The sequence below is a fragment of the Castor canadensis genome, chromosome 10, assembly GCF_047511655.1.
Source record: "Castor canadensis chromosome 10, mCasCan1.hap1v2, whole genome shotgun sequence".
NCBI classification, from domain to species: Eukaryota; Metazoa; Chordata; class Mammalia; order Rodentia; family Castoridae; genus Castor; species Castor canadensis.
In genome coordinates this window covers 96137597-96154875 of record NC_133395.1, presented here as the reverse complement: position 1 = coordinate 96154875, position 17279 = coordinate 96137597, and the positions used below count along the sequence as shown (strand labels likewise).

The window sequence follows — 17279 nt, the reverse complement described above, 5'->3', positions numbered from 1 at the left end:
ACCACAACCTTTCACAACCCATGCAAATACATGGCCAGCAAGAATGTTAAGGGTATTGATCTCCATGTTTCTCTTCTGACCTGCTTTATGGGAAGTGTTACACCCTGTTTTTTGTGCATGAGGAATGAAGAAAAAGGGCAAACCTGACCATCAAAGACAAGAGTTTGCATGTGGATGACAAGTTCATTAACACAGGATGCCAAAGGAGCTCAGCCACAGTGTGAGGTAAGGCTACCCACATGGGTGAGGTGTTCACATATCTGCGTGAAGAGGACCTGGTGGCAGTATTCAGTCCTAAACTGTGTTTGGTGGTGGTTGGAAAAAATCATTCCTCACAATACATAACAGCGAACACGTTCCGAGATGGCATGTCACTGTTCCAAATCATTTGTGTCCTAAGAAACACGGAGATTGAAAGTGAGAGAGTTTGTCATGGAAGGTGATAGAGAGAGACAGAGAGAGACAGAGAGAGTGACAGAGAGAGAAAGAGAGAGAGAAAGAGAGCAAGAGAGATGAATGAGAAGAGAAAAAGAGGAGACGAGAGAGTAGACAAGAGAGGTATATTTAGAGAGGAATAAAAGAAGGAAGGAATGAAGGAATGAATATGAAAGTGAGCACTCTATGCCCTAGTGTGTGAATCTCCTTCCCCTAGGAAGACATACACTGATGGATGTGATGGATGAGTCCAAGTTTTATGAAGTCATTCAAGCTTTCCTACCCTTTGATATTAACACTCCAATTAGTCTACCTTTTAACATAGGGCTGCCTTTTATGAATTTGTAGGGACATTAATCAGCACACAACACCAAAGAGAAGATTTTGAGTACAGTGTATATATTTTGTGGGTCAAGGAGAAAAAGAAGATCATATGGGAAATGGTAACTGTCTCGTATCTACTGCCTACACCCAGTACACGTTAAAGAGGCAAAGTCACTTCTAATTTATTGCCACAGTGAGAACATGAGGGAAGACAAACATGGGAACAGAGAAGGGCCATCACTGGTGCAGCTGCGATGTAGGAGAGGAGAGAGAATCTATTAAGTCAAACAGGAAGTGTGTAGGTTTTCCATCCTTCCATTGCTTCTTGTCTGATATTCAGGACTCTGTGAGTCTTGTGAGCCTCTTAGAGTCCAGGCCCGTGTTCCCTGCATCAATGAAGTGCCCTCACTGTGTCCCTCACACACCTAAACACCCGTTTTTCCACTGTAGTCACAGAGCTCAGCTGTGGGAAGATGTGTTGCGTGGATGACTAACTCTCGTGGAGTATCAACTCGTCAGGGATGGGTTGTATTCAAAGTTCCCCCTCTATAGGCATGTCCTATAAAGTGCAGCTCCTACCCTGAATTATGGAAGATACAACTGATGGCAGATCATCTAGCACTTTTGACGGAGTCCCCAGAGAATGCACAACAGAAGGACAGGGTGTAGGAGGGCTTCACCAGGCCAGGATCTGATAACTACATCTGCACTTCAGAGAGGGCTTCTGGGGACAGAGAGCCCCAGTCAGTAGTGAGTTCACATGCATGTTCCCCATGTCATCGAGCCTGAATCCCTGAGGCTTTCATATTTACAAGCCAGCAGCAGGAAACAAGGACACTCAAGTGTGTGAAGTTCCTATGGATGCCGTCGAGACTCTCCCAGAAAATTCCCAAAGTGTAAAAGAGTCGGAACCGAAATTTTTGGGCAGCTTCTCTGCTGATGTATTTGGCTATTTGAAGGGGTGATGTACCCCGCATATGAGTACACAGGAAGGAGTGCACTGTTTCCTGTTACCTGTCTCCTTTGGGAAGAGGCTGGTGGCTGCTCTTTGGAGAGCTCAGACCTATCTCTCCTTCCAGCTGTACCATAGCCATGGTCGTGATCTGCTAGGAAGGAAGTGCACTTAAGGACATGAGCATACAGCCCGACAGGCACAAAACAAAACCATATACACATTGTAATACAGAGAAACACAATCAAATGTATACCCACATACAAACACATACACGTTTTAAACAGTTGGGCAGAGTGAAGGGGTCATAACTCGTAGGTTAATTTTCTGCAGTTGAAATCTAGGCCTGGAAATATGTCTCAAGTATATGGCATAAAATCCTCATGACCATGAGACCCTGAGTTGTGTCCCCAGTACCACTGAAAAAGGTGCAACTCATTCTGCACAGCTTTGTGTATTTCATTGACCGTCCTTTAACAGTTAGTTGTTTATTGATTCGTTTGGGTTTTTTTTTAATAAAGACATATTAGTAAGAGTGAAAATAGATTTAAGTTTCTTCTAGTGGTTAGAGTTGGTAAAGAGAAGTCACACAAGTTTTGATGTGAGACATTATGTTACGTGAGGTTTATGGATGAAGATGAGTGGATTGGGTGATGTCTGCAATCACAGGAGTCAGGTGAAGCTACATAAAAGTTTTGGGGAGTCACCATTCTCACTTACCTTTCCTCAGGCAACCAGGAATCTGCATCCTGTGTGAAACTGTGTGTCTACAATTTGTCAGGTTGAAATCATGCTGGCAGACACAATGAAGCCACATGAATTCATATTCAGTACTTTTTCCAGTTTGTTTTCAAAAACATGGCTCAGATTGGAGTAGAGTGGGAGGAGTATGGGGATATGTATGTGTAGGTTCTGAGTGGAATATTATTTTGTCTGACCTAGGCATGGTGGGGCACGGCTGAAACCCCAGCTCTTTGGAGTTTGAGGCAGATCGATTGGAAGTAGAGACTTTCGTGGGCTTCCAAGAGACAGCAAGAAAACCTTGGGGGACAGAGTTAGACCTTTGGTAAGAAACCCACTACAACAGCATTAAAAGCCCCAGTTATCATAAGTAACTCAGTTATGGAGTCATTTTGTAAAGTAGACAAAGTCCTGAGTTCCATCACAATGTGTAAAACAAGAAATGAAATGGTTTATTGAAACTAAGATAGCATTTCACAGGCCACAAAGAATTCACACTAAGCCTTACATAATTTGCTTTTTGCTTTTCTTTGCTCAGTTGTAGAAGTTATGGTTTGGATTGCACATTATTGTCAAATGTCTTTTCAACTGTACTCGTGACATTTCTGAAACATGTATCAAAGGTCTTGAAGGATAGGGCTTGGGTTATGGCTAAAGGAAGAGAAATAAATGCTGTGGAACTGACAAAAGTTAACTACAACCCAGGAGGATACTTCAACTTAGAAATTCAGTATAAACTACATAACTGTAAAATAGATAATGCATGTGGTAGGGTGTAAGTGTGGGACAAGGTATGGTAAAGGAGGGGATTCAGGCAAGAGAATGTGGTCCGTGGAATTAAAAAGCATTAGGAACGATAAGAAGGAAACACGCTGCAATTGCCCCAAGTTGACTAGGAAGGAGTTGAGCTACACAAAACCTGGGGTAATGTAAGAGGCAAAATGAAAACATGCATGGAACTGTCAAAATGAATACCCTGTGTCCAAGGAATGTATCCTAATTTAAACATAAACCAACAAACAAATAAATCAGTCAATAAGTAAGTAAATAAATGATTTTGGGGGAAATTGAAATCGTCATATGCGTGCTGAAGATTCCTGTCTAGAATATTTCCGTTGGGAATCTTGTAGTCCTCTTTCCAAGAAAGCAAAAGTTCTCAGTCCAGTAGCCTCAAAAACACGAAAGAGAGCAAATATTCAGGTATTTCTTTGCGTTGGTGTTTTCCCTGCTCAGATTCAGAACTGTTCATTTTGTACTTTTTTTTTTCTATTTTTGTTTTGTCTTACTAAATCCATATGAGTAGAGAAGGGAGGTAGACACCCATGCCTTGAAATGATAGAACTGCCACAACACCACATTACCATTTGCAGCTGAAAGATTAGGAGATTGACAATGTTTCCCTTAGGTGGGATGCATAATGGTGATCATGTGACACTGCTGGTCCTCTTCAAAGTCCCTGGGGAGATGACTTTGCCCACGTGAATTTTCTCCAGTATCCTGGAAGGAAATGCAAATAAGAGTTGCTTTCTTTTCAATGCTATGGTGGAACTCCAGATGTCCAAGAAGAAAGGAAAACGTTCTAACTAATCTACATGTACTGTCTTGTGGGTGTTTTTTCCAGTGATTTTGTGGGGGGTTATTTCTTTGAGAGACAGTCTACCTATGCCATTACAAGTTTCTCTGAAGTCTTTAATGCAATCATCCTAATCCTATCAGATAGAATCTCATAATCTCTGAGATGGAAAGTTTGTGTGACAAGTTTCTTCACAGGTTTACTTGGACCAATTTAAAAGTACTTCCCAACTTGAAGAATTTATGTTCATTAAATATGGAGATAGAGGAACAACTAAGTGAAAAGAACCCCTTAACAATGGGTTCAGAAATATCTCAGAAACTCATAAAAGCTTGTCTATATGTGTTTGATGGTTTGGGGTTTGAAGTCAAGGCCTTGAGCTGAATATGCAGAGGCTTGGCCATGTGCCCAGCCTTAGAATTTCTTTCTTTCTCATATCATTCATAGTATTTTTTACTAGTGCCCATTAATTGTACAATATGAGTGGTTTCATTATGATATCTGCATACATGCATATAATGTACTTTGCTTCCTCTGTCTCTCTTTACACAACCCAACTAAAATCTGCTTCAAATTTTGACTGCTTTTTGAAAAATAACTCTTTCTGTGTTTCAATAAGACTTTTTCTTTTGTGTATTCAATAGTCAAAAAGTATTGTACATTTTCTCTTTGATGGTATTGGGGCTTTATATCAAGACCTTTTCATTTTTCTGCAGCTGCTTCACAATATTCCCAGACTTAGATTTCCCATAATTAACACAAACCTATATGAGTATGGCAATGTCACAGTTCCACCAGCTTATTTAATGGTTTATTTCGTCTTTGCATTTTTTCCTTTCTTTATTGTACTATTTTTGTTTACTGTGTGGCATTGGGTTTGCCAACTGTATGGGCTTCCTTTGTAAATTCCATAATTTGCCCCATACTCTTTCCAGTAGAAGGAAATGCAACTGATTGGTTTTTCTCATTGTGATCTGGGCGTGAGGTCCGTAAACCATTGTGTCTCCCCTTGATCGTGTTTGTTGATATAGAAATTGGGGAAGGGACAACCTTGAAGTCTCAGGGATAAGGAAAGACCAAGCCCTTTAAAGCAGATGACATTAAGTTCTGGAAGGTGATTGGTGGAACTTGTGTGAACTGATGGGGCGTGGCAAATGGGGATAGAAAAAGGCCAAGCGCTCCAAAGGTCAGTCATTGGAGACTTCCTCAGAGGGAAAAAGGACTCCTCAGTTACTGGAAGTTCCAGCTAGAAAAATTGGGGATTCTTGCTCCTGCAGAAATGGAGGCTGCTCAACACCACTGGAGAGGTAAGTCTGAGTCTTATGTGTTTCCAAAACAGATTCTCTACTTTCAATTGTCCTGTTGCTAAAAGTCCTTTTGTGTGTTTTTGACCTTTAGCCCAGGGGGTGCCCTCTTGGGAAGATGCAGATGTTAATAAGCATGAGAGTGTGTTGGAAACAGACAAAGCTCCCAAGGAGAAATTCTGTGTGACTTGGAAGCAACCTTATGTGGTTGGTGCTGGGCTGCAGAACCTGGGGAAGACCTGCTACATGAATGCCACACTGCAGTGTCTGACATACACAGCCCCTCTTGCCAACTATATGCTGTCCCAGGAGCACTCCCAGACCTGTTGTCCACTGAACACCTGCATGATTTGTATTTTGCAAGCTCACATGATAAGAGCTCTCCAGCACTCTGGGAAGGTGATCCAGCCTTTGAGGGCCCTGGTGACTGGTTTCCATAAATATAAGCAGGAAGATGCCCATGAGTTTCTGATGTTCGTTTTGGGTGCAATGCAGAATTCATGCCTGCCTGGGCACAAGGATTTGGATCCTCAGGCTGAGAACACCAGCCTAGTCTGTCAGCTCTTTGGAGGATACTGGAGGTCTCAAATCAAGTGCCTCCGGTGCCATGGCATTTCTGATACCTTTGACCCCTATCTGGATATAAGTCTGGATATCAAGGCAGCTCAGAGTGTCCAGGAAGCATTAAAATGTTTAGTAAAGCCTGAAAATCTGGATGGGGAAGAGGCCTATGATTGTGCTACTTGTTTAAGTAGAGTGCCTGCTACCAAGACACTGACTTTGAAAACGGTCCCCAAGGTTCTTATCCTTGTGTTGAAAAGGTTCTGTGATTTCACGGGTGTTAAAATCGGCAGGGTCGTGCAATACCCAGAGTGTATTGATATGCAACCGTATATGTCTCACCAGAACACAGAACCACTTGTGTATGTCCTGTATGCTGTACTGGTCCATGCTGGGTTGAGCTGCCACTGCGGGCACAACTTGTGTTACATAAAAGCTGGCAACAGACACTGGTATGGAATGGATGATGCCAAGGTAACTCCCTGTGGCATTACATCTGTGCTGAATAGGCAAGCTTATGTCCTCTTTTATGTTCAGAAGAGTGAGCTCAATGGACACAGTATTGGTTTCTCTCATTGTGAGGAACAAAGTCTCCTGGAGGTGGCAGACCAGGACATGGGAGCGCAACAAAGAGAGCTTCACAGACCGTCCAACATGCAAGTTGGAGAATCCTGCGGGCACAAGGAAGATTCAGCAACAAAAGAAATCACCTTAGACCAGTGGAAAATCCTCCAACAACAAAACCGGCCAAAGTCTGAATTCAACATCCGGAAAATAGAAGGCACCCTGCCTTCCAATGGAATCATGATTCACCCGTCAAAGTACAGGGTGGGCATGAGAAAAAATCACACTGAAAAGGAAATTTACCTCCCTGCCCAATGTTCCAAGGACACTGGCCACCTTCCTTGTGTGGGTGTGTGCCCCAGAGCTAACAAGAGGAAGAACAAGCAGCGCAAGAAGTCTCTCCTTGTATTCTCATGATTTCACTTCATGAACTGCTCTCCTTCAGGGGAAGAGACAACTGAACAGGGTCAGAGTGCTCCAGAGAGGGCAAGTGGGATTTGTGAGCATGATCTCTGTAAAGGAGAAGCATTTATGTAAAGATCATGTGAAAACACATTACCAATTGTTTCAGAAAATAGACCTTTTGTTTTGATGTCTCGGGTTTCTTTTTCAATATCCTGTGCTGTGTAATTTTCTGTAGAGAATAGGCCCTGAGAAACGGCCCATTTTTAGTATATGTCTTTGAATGCTATAAAATTGTCAAAAGATACTGGTCAGTGAGAGCCTTGCATTGGATGAGTTCACTCAACATAAATTGATTAAAGTTTAAGAAGCTGATAGGAGTGCAGCAGATTTACATAAAAGGTATTTGGGTTCAGAAAACTTACTAATTTGTAGGATGTTTTCATTTTTTGTATTGCAGTTTTAAGTTCTTCCTTTTCTTTTTGTCTCACCAAATAAAGATTACAAAAAGATAATCCTTCCTGTGTACTTGCCTAAATACTGAGACCCATGTGCACACCCACTCTGCTTTGCCAACATGAGATGCTGACAGCAACATCTGGATATCCACTGAGCAGTTGCAGGTGAGCTGAGAGAAGTGCCCTGTGGTCAGCATTTGCCAGGGACACACAGGATGCAGTGCTGCCTGCAGTGATCCTGTGTGGACTGCAATCATATGTATGAAGGATCACAGGCACTGACGGGTGTGAGGGAAATGCTCTGGCTTATCCATGCAGTGATGTACACAGGAAATGTGTTTTTGCCAATGAATCTTGGTTTCTGCATTGATGGGCATCTTTTGTCTCATAAGAAGAAGATGAGTGCAAAGAGCAGCTAATGAACAAAAAGAGTTATGACTATATACTCAGTGAGATGTAGAGCACTTTGGAACCAGTGGAACAAGTGTATGGAACTCAGGGAGGGAGGGAACAGAAAAGACAATGATAGACCATCAGCAAAGTTGCGTACCATAACATGGCAAGGTGGAGGAAAGTAGAATGTGTCCTGACAGCTGTTCAAAAGAGGGTCGTGGGAGGTACAGGGGGAAGGGATAATAAGGGAAAGGGATGAACAGACAAAAGTAAGGCACTCCCACAGAGGGAATACAGGGAGTTACCACTTTGAACATAAACATGAATATTAATTTTATACAAGGAGGAAAGTAATTGGGTAGCAGGTGTTTTGGGCTGCTTCGCTAGTTGGAGGTGTGAAGTCAACCTAGGAGATTAAGGAGACCATATATGGTACATGGGCTTCATATTTATATATGATGCAGAAGTAAAAAAAAGTCCTTCAATTGCTTCCAGTGTCCTGGGGAGAATCCTGATGAGTAGCTAATATGGGTGCCGTGTAAATTGTGCACAGTATGAAATTAATAGGAATCATTAGTAGGAATCGCCTCCTGGACAACGTATATATCTTACTACAATATTTATAAAAATTATTTCGTTGAATCTCTTTATGTGCATGGATTTGGGGGAATAATGAGTGGAAGGGAGAACAGCTTTGACTCATGCATCTTAGGGGATCAGGACAGATTTACACTAAATTCAGGGATAGAAAACAGAAGTTTCTCTAGGGTGAGGTTAGAAGAGATAGTGGGGATACCGCAGAGTTGGTGGGAAGGGGCGCTCCATCCTACTGGGGTCGTTATCACCACAACCTTTCACAACCCATGCAAATACATGGCCAGCAAGAATGTTAAGGGTATTGATCTCCATGTTTCTCTTCTGACCTGCTTTATGGGAAGTGTTACACCCTGTTTTTTGTGCATGAGGAATGAAGAAAAAGGGCAAACCTGACCATCAAAGACAAGAGTTTGCATGTGGATGACAAGTTCATTAACACAGGATGCCAAAGGAGCTCAGCCACAGTGTGAGGTAAGGCTACCCACATGGGTGAGGTGTTCACATATCTGCGTGAAGAGGACCTGGTGGCAGTATTCAGTCCTAAACTGTGTTTGGTGGTGGTTGGAAAAAATCATTCCTCACAATACATAACAGCGAACACGTTCCGAGATGGCATGTCACTGTTCCAAATCATTTGTGTCCTAAGAAACACGGAGATTGAAAGTGAGAGAGTTTGTCATGGAAGGTGATAGAGAGAGACAGAGAGAGTGACAGAGAGAGAAAGAGAGAGAGAAAGAGAGCAAGAGAGATAAATGAGAAGAGAAAAAGAGGAGACGAGAGAGTAGACAAGAGAGGTATATTTAGAGAGGAATAAAAGAAGGAAGGAATGAAGGAATGAATATGAAAGTGAGCACTCTATGCCCTAGTGTGTGAATCTCCTTCCCCTAGGAAGACATACACTGATGGATGTGATGGATGAGTCCAAGTTTTATGAAGTCATTCAAGCTTTCCTACCCTTTGATATTAACACTCCAATTAGTCTACCTTTTAACATAGGGCTGCCTTTTATGAATTTGTAGGGACATTAATCAGCACACAACACCAAAGAGAAGATTTTGAGTACAGTGTATATATTTTGTGGGTCAAGGAGAAAAAGAAGATCATATGGGAAATGGTAACTGTCTCATATCTACTGCCTACACCCAGTACACGTTAAAGAGGCAAAGTCACTTCTAATTTATTGCCACAGTGAGAACATGAGGGAAGACAAACATGGGAACAGAGAAGGGACATCACTGGTGCAGCTGCGATGTAGGAGAGGAGAGAGAATCTATTAAGTCAAACAGGAAGTGTGTAGGTTTTCCATCCTTCCATTGCTTCTTGTCTGATATTCAGGACTCTGTGAGTCTTGTGAGCCTCTTAGAGTCCAGGCCCGTGTTCCCTGCATCAATGAAGTGCCCTCACTGTGTCCCTCACACACCTAAACACCCGTTTTTCCACTGTAGTCACAGAGCTCAGCTGTGGGAAGATGTGTTGCGTGGATGACTAACTCTCGTGGAGTATCAACTCCTCAGGGATGGGTTGTATTCAAAGTTCCCCCTCTATAGGCATGTCCTATAAAGTGCAGCTCCTACCCTGAATTATGGAAGATACAACTGATGGCAGATCATCTAGCACTTTTGACGGAGTCCCCAGAGAATGCACAACAGAAGGACAGGGTGTAGGAAGGCTTCACCAGGCCAGGATCTGATAACTACATCTGCACTTCAGAGAGGGCTTCTGGGGACAGAGAGCCCCAGTCAGTAGTGAGTTCACATGCATGTTCCCCATGTCATCGAGCCTGAATCCCTGAGGCTTTCATATTTACAAGCCAGCAGCAGGAAACAAGGACACTCAAGTGTATCAAGTTCCTATGGATGCCGTCAAGACTCTCCCAGAAAATTCCCAAAGTGTAAAAGAGTCGGAACCGAAATTTTTGGGCAGCTTCTCTGCTGATGTATTTGGCTATTTGAAGGGGTGATGTACCCTGCATATGAGTACACAGGAAGGAGTGCACTGTTTCCTGTTACCTGTCTCCTTTGGGAAGAGGCTGGTGGCTGCTCTTTGGAGAGCTCAGCCCTATCTCTCCTTCCAGCTGTACCATAGCCATGGTCGTGATCTGCTAGGAAGGAAGTGCACTTAAGGACATGAGCATACAGCCCGACAGGCACAAAACAAAACCATATACACATTGTAATACAGAGAAACACAATCAAAAGTATACCCACATACAAACACATACACGTTTTAAACAGTTGGGCAGAGTGAAGGGGTCATAACTCCTAGGTTAATTTTCTGTAGTTGAAATCTAGGCCTGGAAATATGTCTCAAGTATATGGCATAAAATCCTCATGACCATGAGACCCTGAGTTGTGTCCCCAGTACCACTGAAAAAGGTGCAACTCATTCTGCACAGCTTTGTGTATATCATTGACCGTCCTTTAACCATTAGTTGTTTATTGATTCGTTTGGGTTTTTTTTTAATAAAGACATATTAGTAAGAGTGAAAATAGATTTAAGTTTCTTCTAGTGGTTAGAGTTGGTAAAGAGAAGTCACACAAGTTTTGATGTGAGACATTATGTTACGTGAGGTTTATGGATGAAGATGAGTGGATTGGGTGATGTCTGCAATCACAGGAGTCAGGTGAAGCTACATAAAAGTTTTGGGGAGTCACCATTCTCACTTACCTTTCCACAGGCAACCAGGAATCTGCATCCTGTGTGAAACTGTGTGTCTACAATTTGTCAGGTTGAAATCATGCTGGCAGACACAATGAAGCCACATGAATTCATATTCAGTACTTTTTCCAGTTTGTTTTCAAAAACATGGCTCAGACTGGAGTAGAGTGGGAGGAGTATGGGGATATGTATGTGTAGGTTCTAAGTGGAATATTATTTTGTCTTACCGAGGCATGGTGGGGCACGGCTGAAACCCCAGCTCTTTGGAGTTTGAGGCAGATCGATTGGAAGTAGAGACCTTCGTGGGCTACCAAGAGACAGCAAGAAAACCTTGGGGGACAGAGTTAGACCTTTGGTAAGAAACCCACTACAACAGCATTAAAAGCCCCAGTTATCATAAGTAACTCAGTTATGGAGTCATTTTGTAAAGTAGACAAAGTCCTGAGTTCCATCACAATGTGTAAAACAAGAAATGAAATGGTTTATTGAAACTAAGATAGCATTTCACAGGCCACAAAGAATTCACACTAAGCCTTACATACTTTGCTTTTTGCTTTTCTTTGCTCAGTTGTAGAAGTTATGGTTTGGATTGCACATTATTGTCAAATGTCTTTTCAACTGTACTCGTGACATTTCTGAAACATGTATCAAAGGTCTTGAAGGATAGGGCTTGGGTTATAGCTAAAGGAAGAGAAATAAATGCTGTGGAACTGACAAAAGTTAACTACAACCCAGCAGGATACTTCAACTTAGAAATTCAGTATAAACTACATAACTGTAAAATAGATAATGCATGTGGTAGGGTGTAAGTGTGGGACAAGGTATGGTAAAGGAGGGGATTCAAGCAAGAGAATGTGGTCCGTGGAATTAAAAAGCATTAGGAACGATAAGAAGGAAACATGCTGCAATTGCCCCAAGTTGACTAGGAAGGAGATGAGCTACACAAAACCTGGGGTAATGTAAGAGGCAAAATGAAAACATGCATGGAACTGTCAAAATGAATACCCTGTGTCCAAGGAATGTATCCTAATTTAAACATAAACCAACAAACAAATAAATCAATCAATAAGTAAGTAAATAAATGGTTTGGGGGGAAATTGAAATCGTCATATGCGTGCTGAAGATTCCTGTCTAGAATATTTCCGTTGGGAATCTTGTAGTCCTCTTGCCAAGAAAGCAAAAGTTCTCAGTCCAGTAGCCTCAAAAACACGAAAGAGAGCAAATATTCAGGTATTTCTTTGCGTTGGTGTTTTCCCTGTTCAGATTCAGAACTGTTCATTTTGTGCTTTTTTTTTTTCTATTTTTGTTTTGTCTTACTAAATCCATATGAGTAGAGAAGGGAGGTAGACACCCATGCCTTGAAATGATAGAACTGCCACAACACCACATTACCATTTGCAGCTGAAAGATTAGGAGATTGACGATGTTTCCCTTAGGTGGGATGCGTAATGGTGATCATGTGACACTGCTGGGCCTCTTCAAAGTCCCTGGGGAGATGACTTTGCCCACGTGAATTTTCTCCAGTATCCTGGAAGGAAATGCAAATAAGAGTTGCTTTCTTTTCAATGCTATGGTGGAACTCCAGATGTCCAAGAAGAAAGGAAAACGTTCTAACTAATCTACATGTACTGTTTTGTGGGTGTTTTTTCCAGTGATTTTGTGGGGGGTTATTTCTTTTAGAGACAGTCTACCTATGCCATTACAAGTTTCTCTGAAGTCTTTAATGCAATCATCCTAATCCTATCAGATAGAATCTCATAATCTCTGAGATGGAAAGTTTGTGTGACAAGTTTCTTCACAGGTTTACTTGGACCAATTTAAAAGTACTTCCCATCTTGAAGAATTTATGTTCATTAAATACGGAGATAGAGAAACAACTAAGTGAAAAGAACCCCTTAACAATGGGTTCAGAAATATCTCAGAAACTCATAAAAGCTTGTCTATATGTGTTTGATGGTTTGGGGTTTGAAGTCAAGGCCTTGAGCTGAATATGCAGAGGCTTGGCCATGTGCCCAGCCTTAGAATTTCTTTCTTTTTCATATCATTCATAGTATTTTTTACTAGTGCCCATTAATTGTACAATATGAGTGGTTTCATTATGATATCTGCATACATGCATATAATGTACTTTGCTTCCTGTGTCTCTCTTTACACAACCCAACTAAAATCTGCTTCAAATTTTGACTGCTTTTTGAAAAATAACTCTTTCTGTGTTTCAATAAGACTTTTTCTTTTGTGTATTCAATAGTCAAAAAGTATTGTACATTTTCTCTTTGATGGTATTGGGGCTTTATATCAAGACCTTTTCATTTTTCTGCAGCTGCTTCACAATATTCCCAGACTTAGATTTCCCATAATTAACACAAACCTATATGAGTATGGCAATGTCACAGTTCCACCAGCTTATTTAATGGTTTATTTCGTCTTTGCATTTTTTCCTTTCTTTATTGTACTATTTTTGTTTACTGTGTGGCATTGGGTTTGCCAACTCTATGGGCTTCCTTTGTAAATTCCATAATTTGCCCCATACTCTTTCCAGTAGAAGGAAATGCAACTGATTGGTTTTTCTCATTGTGATCTGGGCGTGAGGTCCGTAAACCATTGTGTCTCCCCTTGATCGTGTTTGTTGATATAGAAATTGGGGAAGGGACAACCTTGAAGTCTCAGGGATAAGGAAAGACCAAGCCCTTTAAAGCAGATGACATTGAGTTCTGGAAGGTGATTGGTGGAACTTGTGTGAACTGATGGGGCGTGGCAAATGGGGATAGAAAAAGGCCAAGCGCTCCAAAGGTCAGTCATTGGAGACTTCCTCAGAGGGAAAAAGGACTCCTCAGTTACTGGAAGTTCCAGCTAGAAAAATTGGGGATTCTTGCTCCTGCAGAAATGGAGGCTGCTCAACACCACTGGAGAGGTAAGTCTGAGTCTTATGTGTTTCCAAAACAGATTCTCTACTTTCAATTGTCCTGTTGCTAAAAGTCCTTTTGTGTGTTTTTGACCTTTAGCCCAGGGGGTGCCCTCTTGGGAAGATGCAGATGTTAATAAGCATGAGAGTGTGTTGGCAACAGACAAAGCTCCCAAGGAGAAATTCTGTGTGACTAGGAAGCAACCTTATGTGGTTGGTGCTGGGCTGCAGAACCTGGGGAACACCTGCTACATGAATGCCACACTGCAGTGTCTGACATACACAGCCCCTCTTGCCAACTATATGCTGTCCCAGGAGCACTCCCAGACCTGTTGTCCACTGAACACCTGCATGATTTGTATTTTGCAAGCTCACATGATAAGAGCTCTCCAGCACTCTGGGAAGGTGATCCAGCCTTTGAGGGCCCTGGTGACTGGTTTCCATAAATATAAGCAGGAAGATGCCCATGAGTTTCTGATGTTCGTTTTGGGTGCAATGCAGAATTCATGCCTGCCTGGGCACAAGGATTTGGATCCTCAGGCTGAGAACACCAGCCTAGTCTGTCAGCTCTTTGGAGGATACTGGAGGTCTCAAATCAAGTGCCTCCGGTGCCATGGCATTTCTGATACCTTTGACCCCTATCTGGATATAAGTCTGGATATCAAGGCAGCTCAGAGTGTCCAGGAAGCATTAAAATGTTTAGTAAAGCCTGAAAATCTGGATGGGGAAGAGGCCTATGATTGTGCTACTTGTTTAAGTAGAGTGCCTGCTACCAAGACACTGACTTTGAAAACGGTCCCCAAGATTCTTATCCTTGTGTTGAAAAGGTTCTGTGATTTCACGGGTGTTAAAATCGGCAGGGTCGTGCAATACCCAGAGTGTATTGATATGCAACCGTATATGTCTCACCAGAACACAGAACCACTTGTGTATGTCCTGTATGCTGTACTGGTCCATGCTGGGTTGAGCTGCCACAGCGGGCACTACTTGTGTTACATAAAAGCTGGCAACGGACACTGGTATGAAATGGATGATGCCAAGGTAACTCCCTGTGGCATTACATCTGTGCTGAATAGGCAAGCTTATGTCCTCTTTTATGTTCAGAAGAGTGAGCTCAATGGACACAGTATTGGTTTCTCTCATTGTGAGGAACAAAGTCTCCTGGAGGTGGCAGACCAGGACATGGGAGCGCAACAAATAGAGCTTCACAGACCGTCCAACATGCAAGTTGGAGAACCCTGCGGGCACAAGGAAGATTCAGCCACAAAAGAAATCACCTTAGACCAGTGGAAAATCCTCCAACAACAAAACCGGCCAAAGTCTGAATTCAACATCCGGAAAATAGAAGGCACCCTGCCTTCCAATGGAATCATGATTCACCCATCAAAGTACAGGGTGGGCATGAGAAAAAATCACACTGAAAAGGAAATTTACCTGCCTGCCCAGTGTTCCAAGGACACTGGCCACCTTCCTTGTGTGGGTTTGTGCCCCAGAGCTAACAAGAGGAAGAACAAGCAGCGCAAGAAGTCTCTCCTTGTATTCTCATGATTTCACTTCATGAACTGCTCTCCTTCAGGGGAAGAGACAACTGAACAGGGTCAGAGTGCTCCAGAGAGGGCAAGTGGGATTTGTGAGCATGATCTCTGTAAAGGAGAAGCATTTATGTAAAGATCATGTGAAAACACATTACCAATTGTTTCAGAAAATAGACCTTTTGTTTTGATGTCTCGGGTTTCTTTTTCAATATCCTGTGCTGTGTAATTTTCTGTAGAGAATAGGCCCTGAGAAACGGCCCATTTTTAGTATATGTCTTTGAATGCTATAAAATTGTCAAAAGATAATGGTCAGTGAGAGCGTTGCATTGGATGAGTTCACTCAACATAAATCGATTAAAGTTTAAGAAGCTGATAGGAGTGCAGCAGATTTACATAAAAGGTATTTGGGTTCAGAAAACTTACTAATTTGTAGGATGTTTTCATTTTTGGTATTGCAGTTTTAAGTTCTTCCTTTTCTTTTTGTCTCACCAAATAAAGATTACAAAAAGATAATCCTTCCTGTGTACTTGCCTAAATACTGAGACCCATGTGCACACCCACTCTGCTTTGCCAACATGAGATGCTGACAGCAACATCTGGATATCCACTGAGCAGTTGCAGGTGAGCTGAGAGAAGTGCCCTGTGGTCAGCATTTGCCAGGGACACACAGGATGCAGTGCTGCCTGCAGTGATCCTGTGTGGACTGCAATCATATGTATGAAGGATCACAGGCACTGACGGGTGTGAGGGAAATGCTCTGGCTTATCCATGCAGTGATGTACACAGGAAATGTGTTTTTGCCAATGAATCTTGGTTTCTGCATTGATGGGCATCTTTTGTCTCATAAGAAGAAGATGAGTGCAAAGAGCAGCTAATGAACAAAAAGAGTTATGACTATATACTCAGTGAGATGTAGAGCACTTTGGAACCAGTGGAACAAGTGTATGGAACTCAGGGAGAGAGGGAACAGAAAAGACAATGATAGACCATCAGCCAAGTTGCGTACCATAACATGGCAAGGTGGAGGAAAGTAGAATGTGTCCTGACAGCTGTTCAAAATAGGGTCGTGGGAGGTACAGGGGGAAGGGATAATAAGGGAAAGGGATGAACAGACAAAAGTAAGGCACTCCCACAGAGGGAATACAGGGAGTTACCACTTTGAACATAAACATGAATATTAATTTTATACAAGGAGGAAAGTAATTGGGTAGCAGGTGTTTTGGGCTGCTTCGCTAGTTGGAGGTGTGAAGGCATCTTAGGAGATTAAGGGGACCATATATGGTACATGGGCTTCATATTTATATATGATGCATAAGTAAAAAAAATTCCTTCAATTGCTTCCAGTGTCCTGGGGAGAATCCTGATGAGTAGCTAATATGGGTGCCGTGTAAATTGTGCACAGTATGAAATTAATAGGAATCATTAGTAGGAATCGCCTCCTGGACAACGTATATATCTTACTACAATATTTATAAAAATTATTTCGTTGAATCTCTTTATGTGCATGGATTTGGGGGAATAATGAGTGGAAGGGAGAACAGCTTTGACTCATGCATCTTAGGGGATCAGGACAGATTTACACTAAATTCAGGGATAGAAAACAGAAGTTTCTCTAGGGTGAGGTTAGAAGAGATAGTGGGGATACCGCAGAGTTGGTGGGAAGGGGCGCTCCATCCTACTGGGGTCGTTATCACCACAACCTTTCACAACCCATGCAAATACATGGCCAGCAAGAATGTTAAGGGTATTGATCTCCATGTTTCTCTTCTGACCTGCTTTATGGGAAGTGTTACACCCTGTTTTTTGTGCATGAGGAATGAAGAAAAAGGGCAAACCTGACCATCAAAGACAAGAGTTTGCATGTGGATGACAAGTTCATT

General features: G+C 42.2%; 1 protein-coding gene across 1 annotated transcript; it reads left to right on the top strand.

Moving 5' to 3' along the window:
• Window positions 1-239: 239 nt before the first annotated feature.
• Window positions 240-17269, top strand: LOC141411382 (ubiquitin carboxyl-terminal hydrolase 17-like protein 13). Its single transcript, XM_074042872.1, has 5 exons — window positions 240-417; window positions 5448-6025; window positions 6236-6431; window positions 13965-15344; window positions 17214-17269. The coding sequence occupies exons 1-5, from the start codon at window positions 240-242 to the stop codon at window positions 17267-17269; spliced, it is 2388 nt and encodes a 795-aa protein (XP_073898973.1).
• Window positions 17270-17279: the final 10 nt, after the last annotated feature.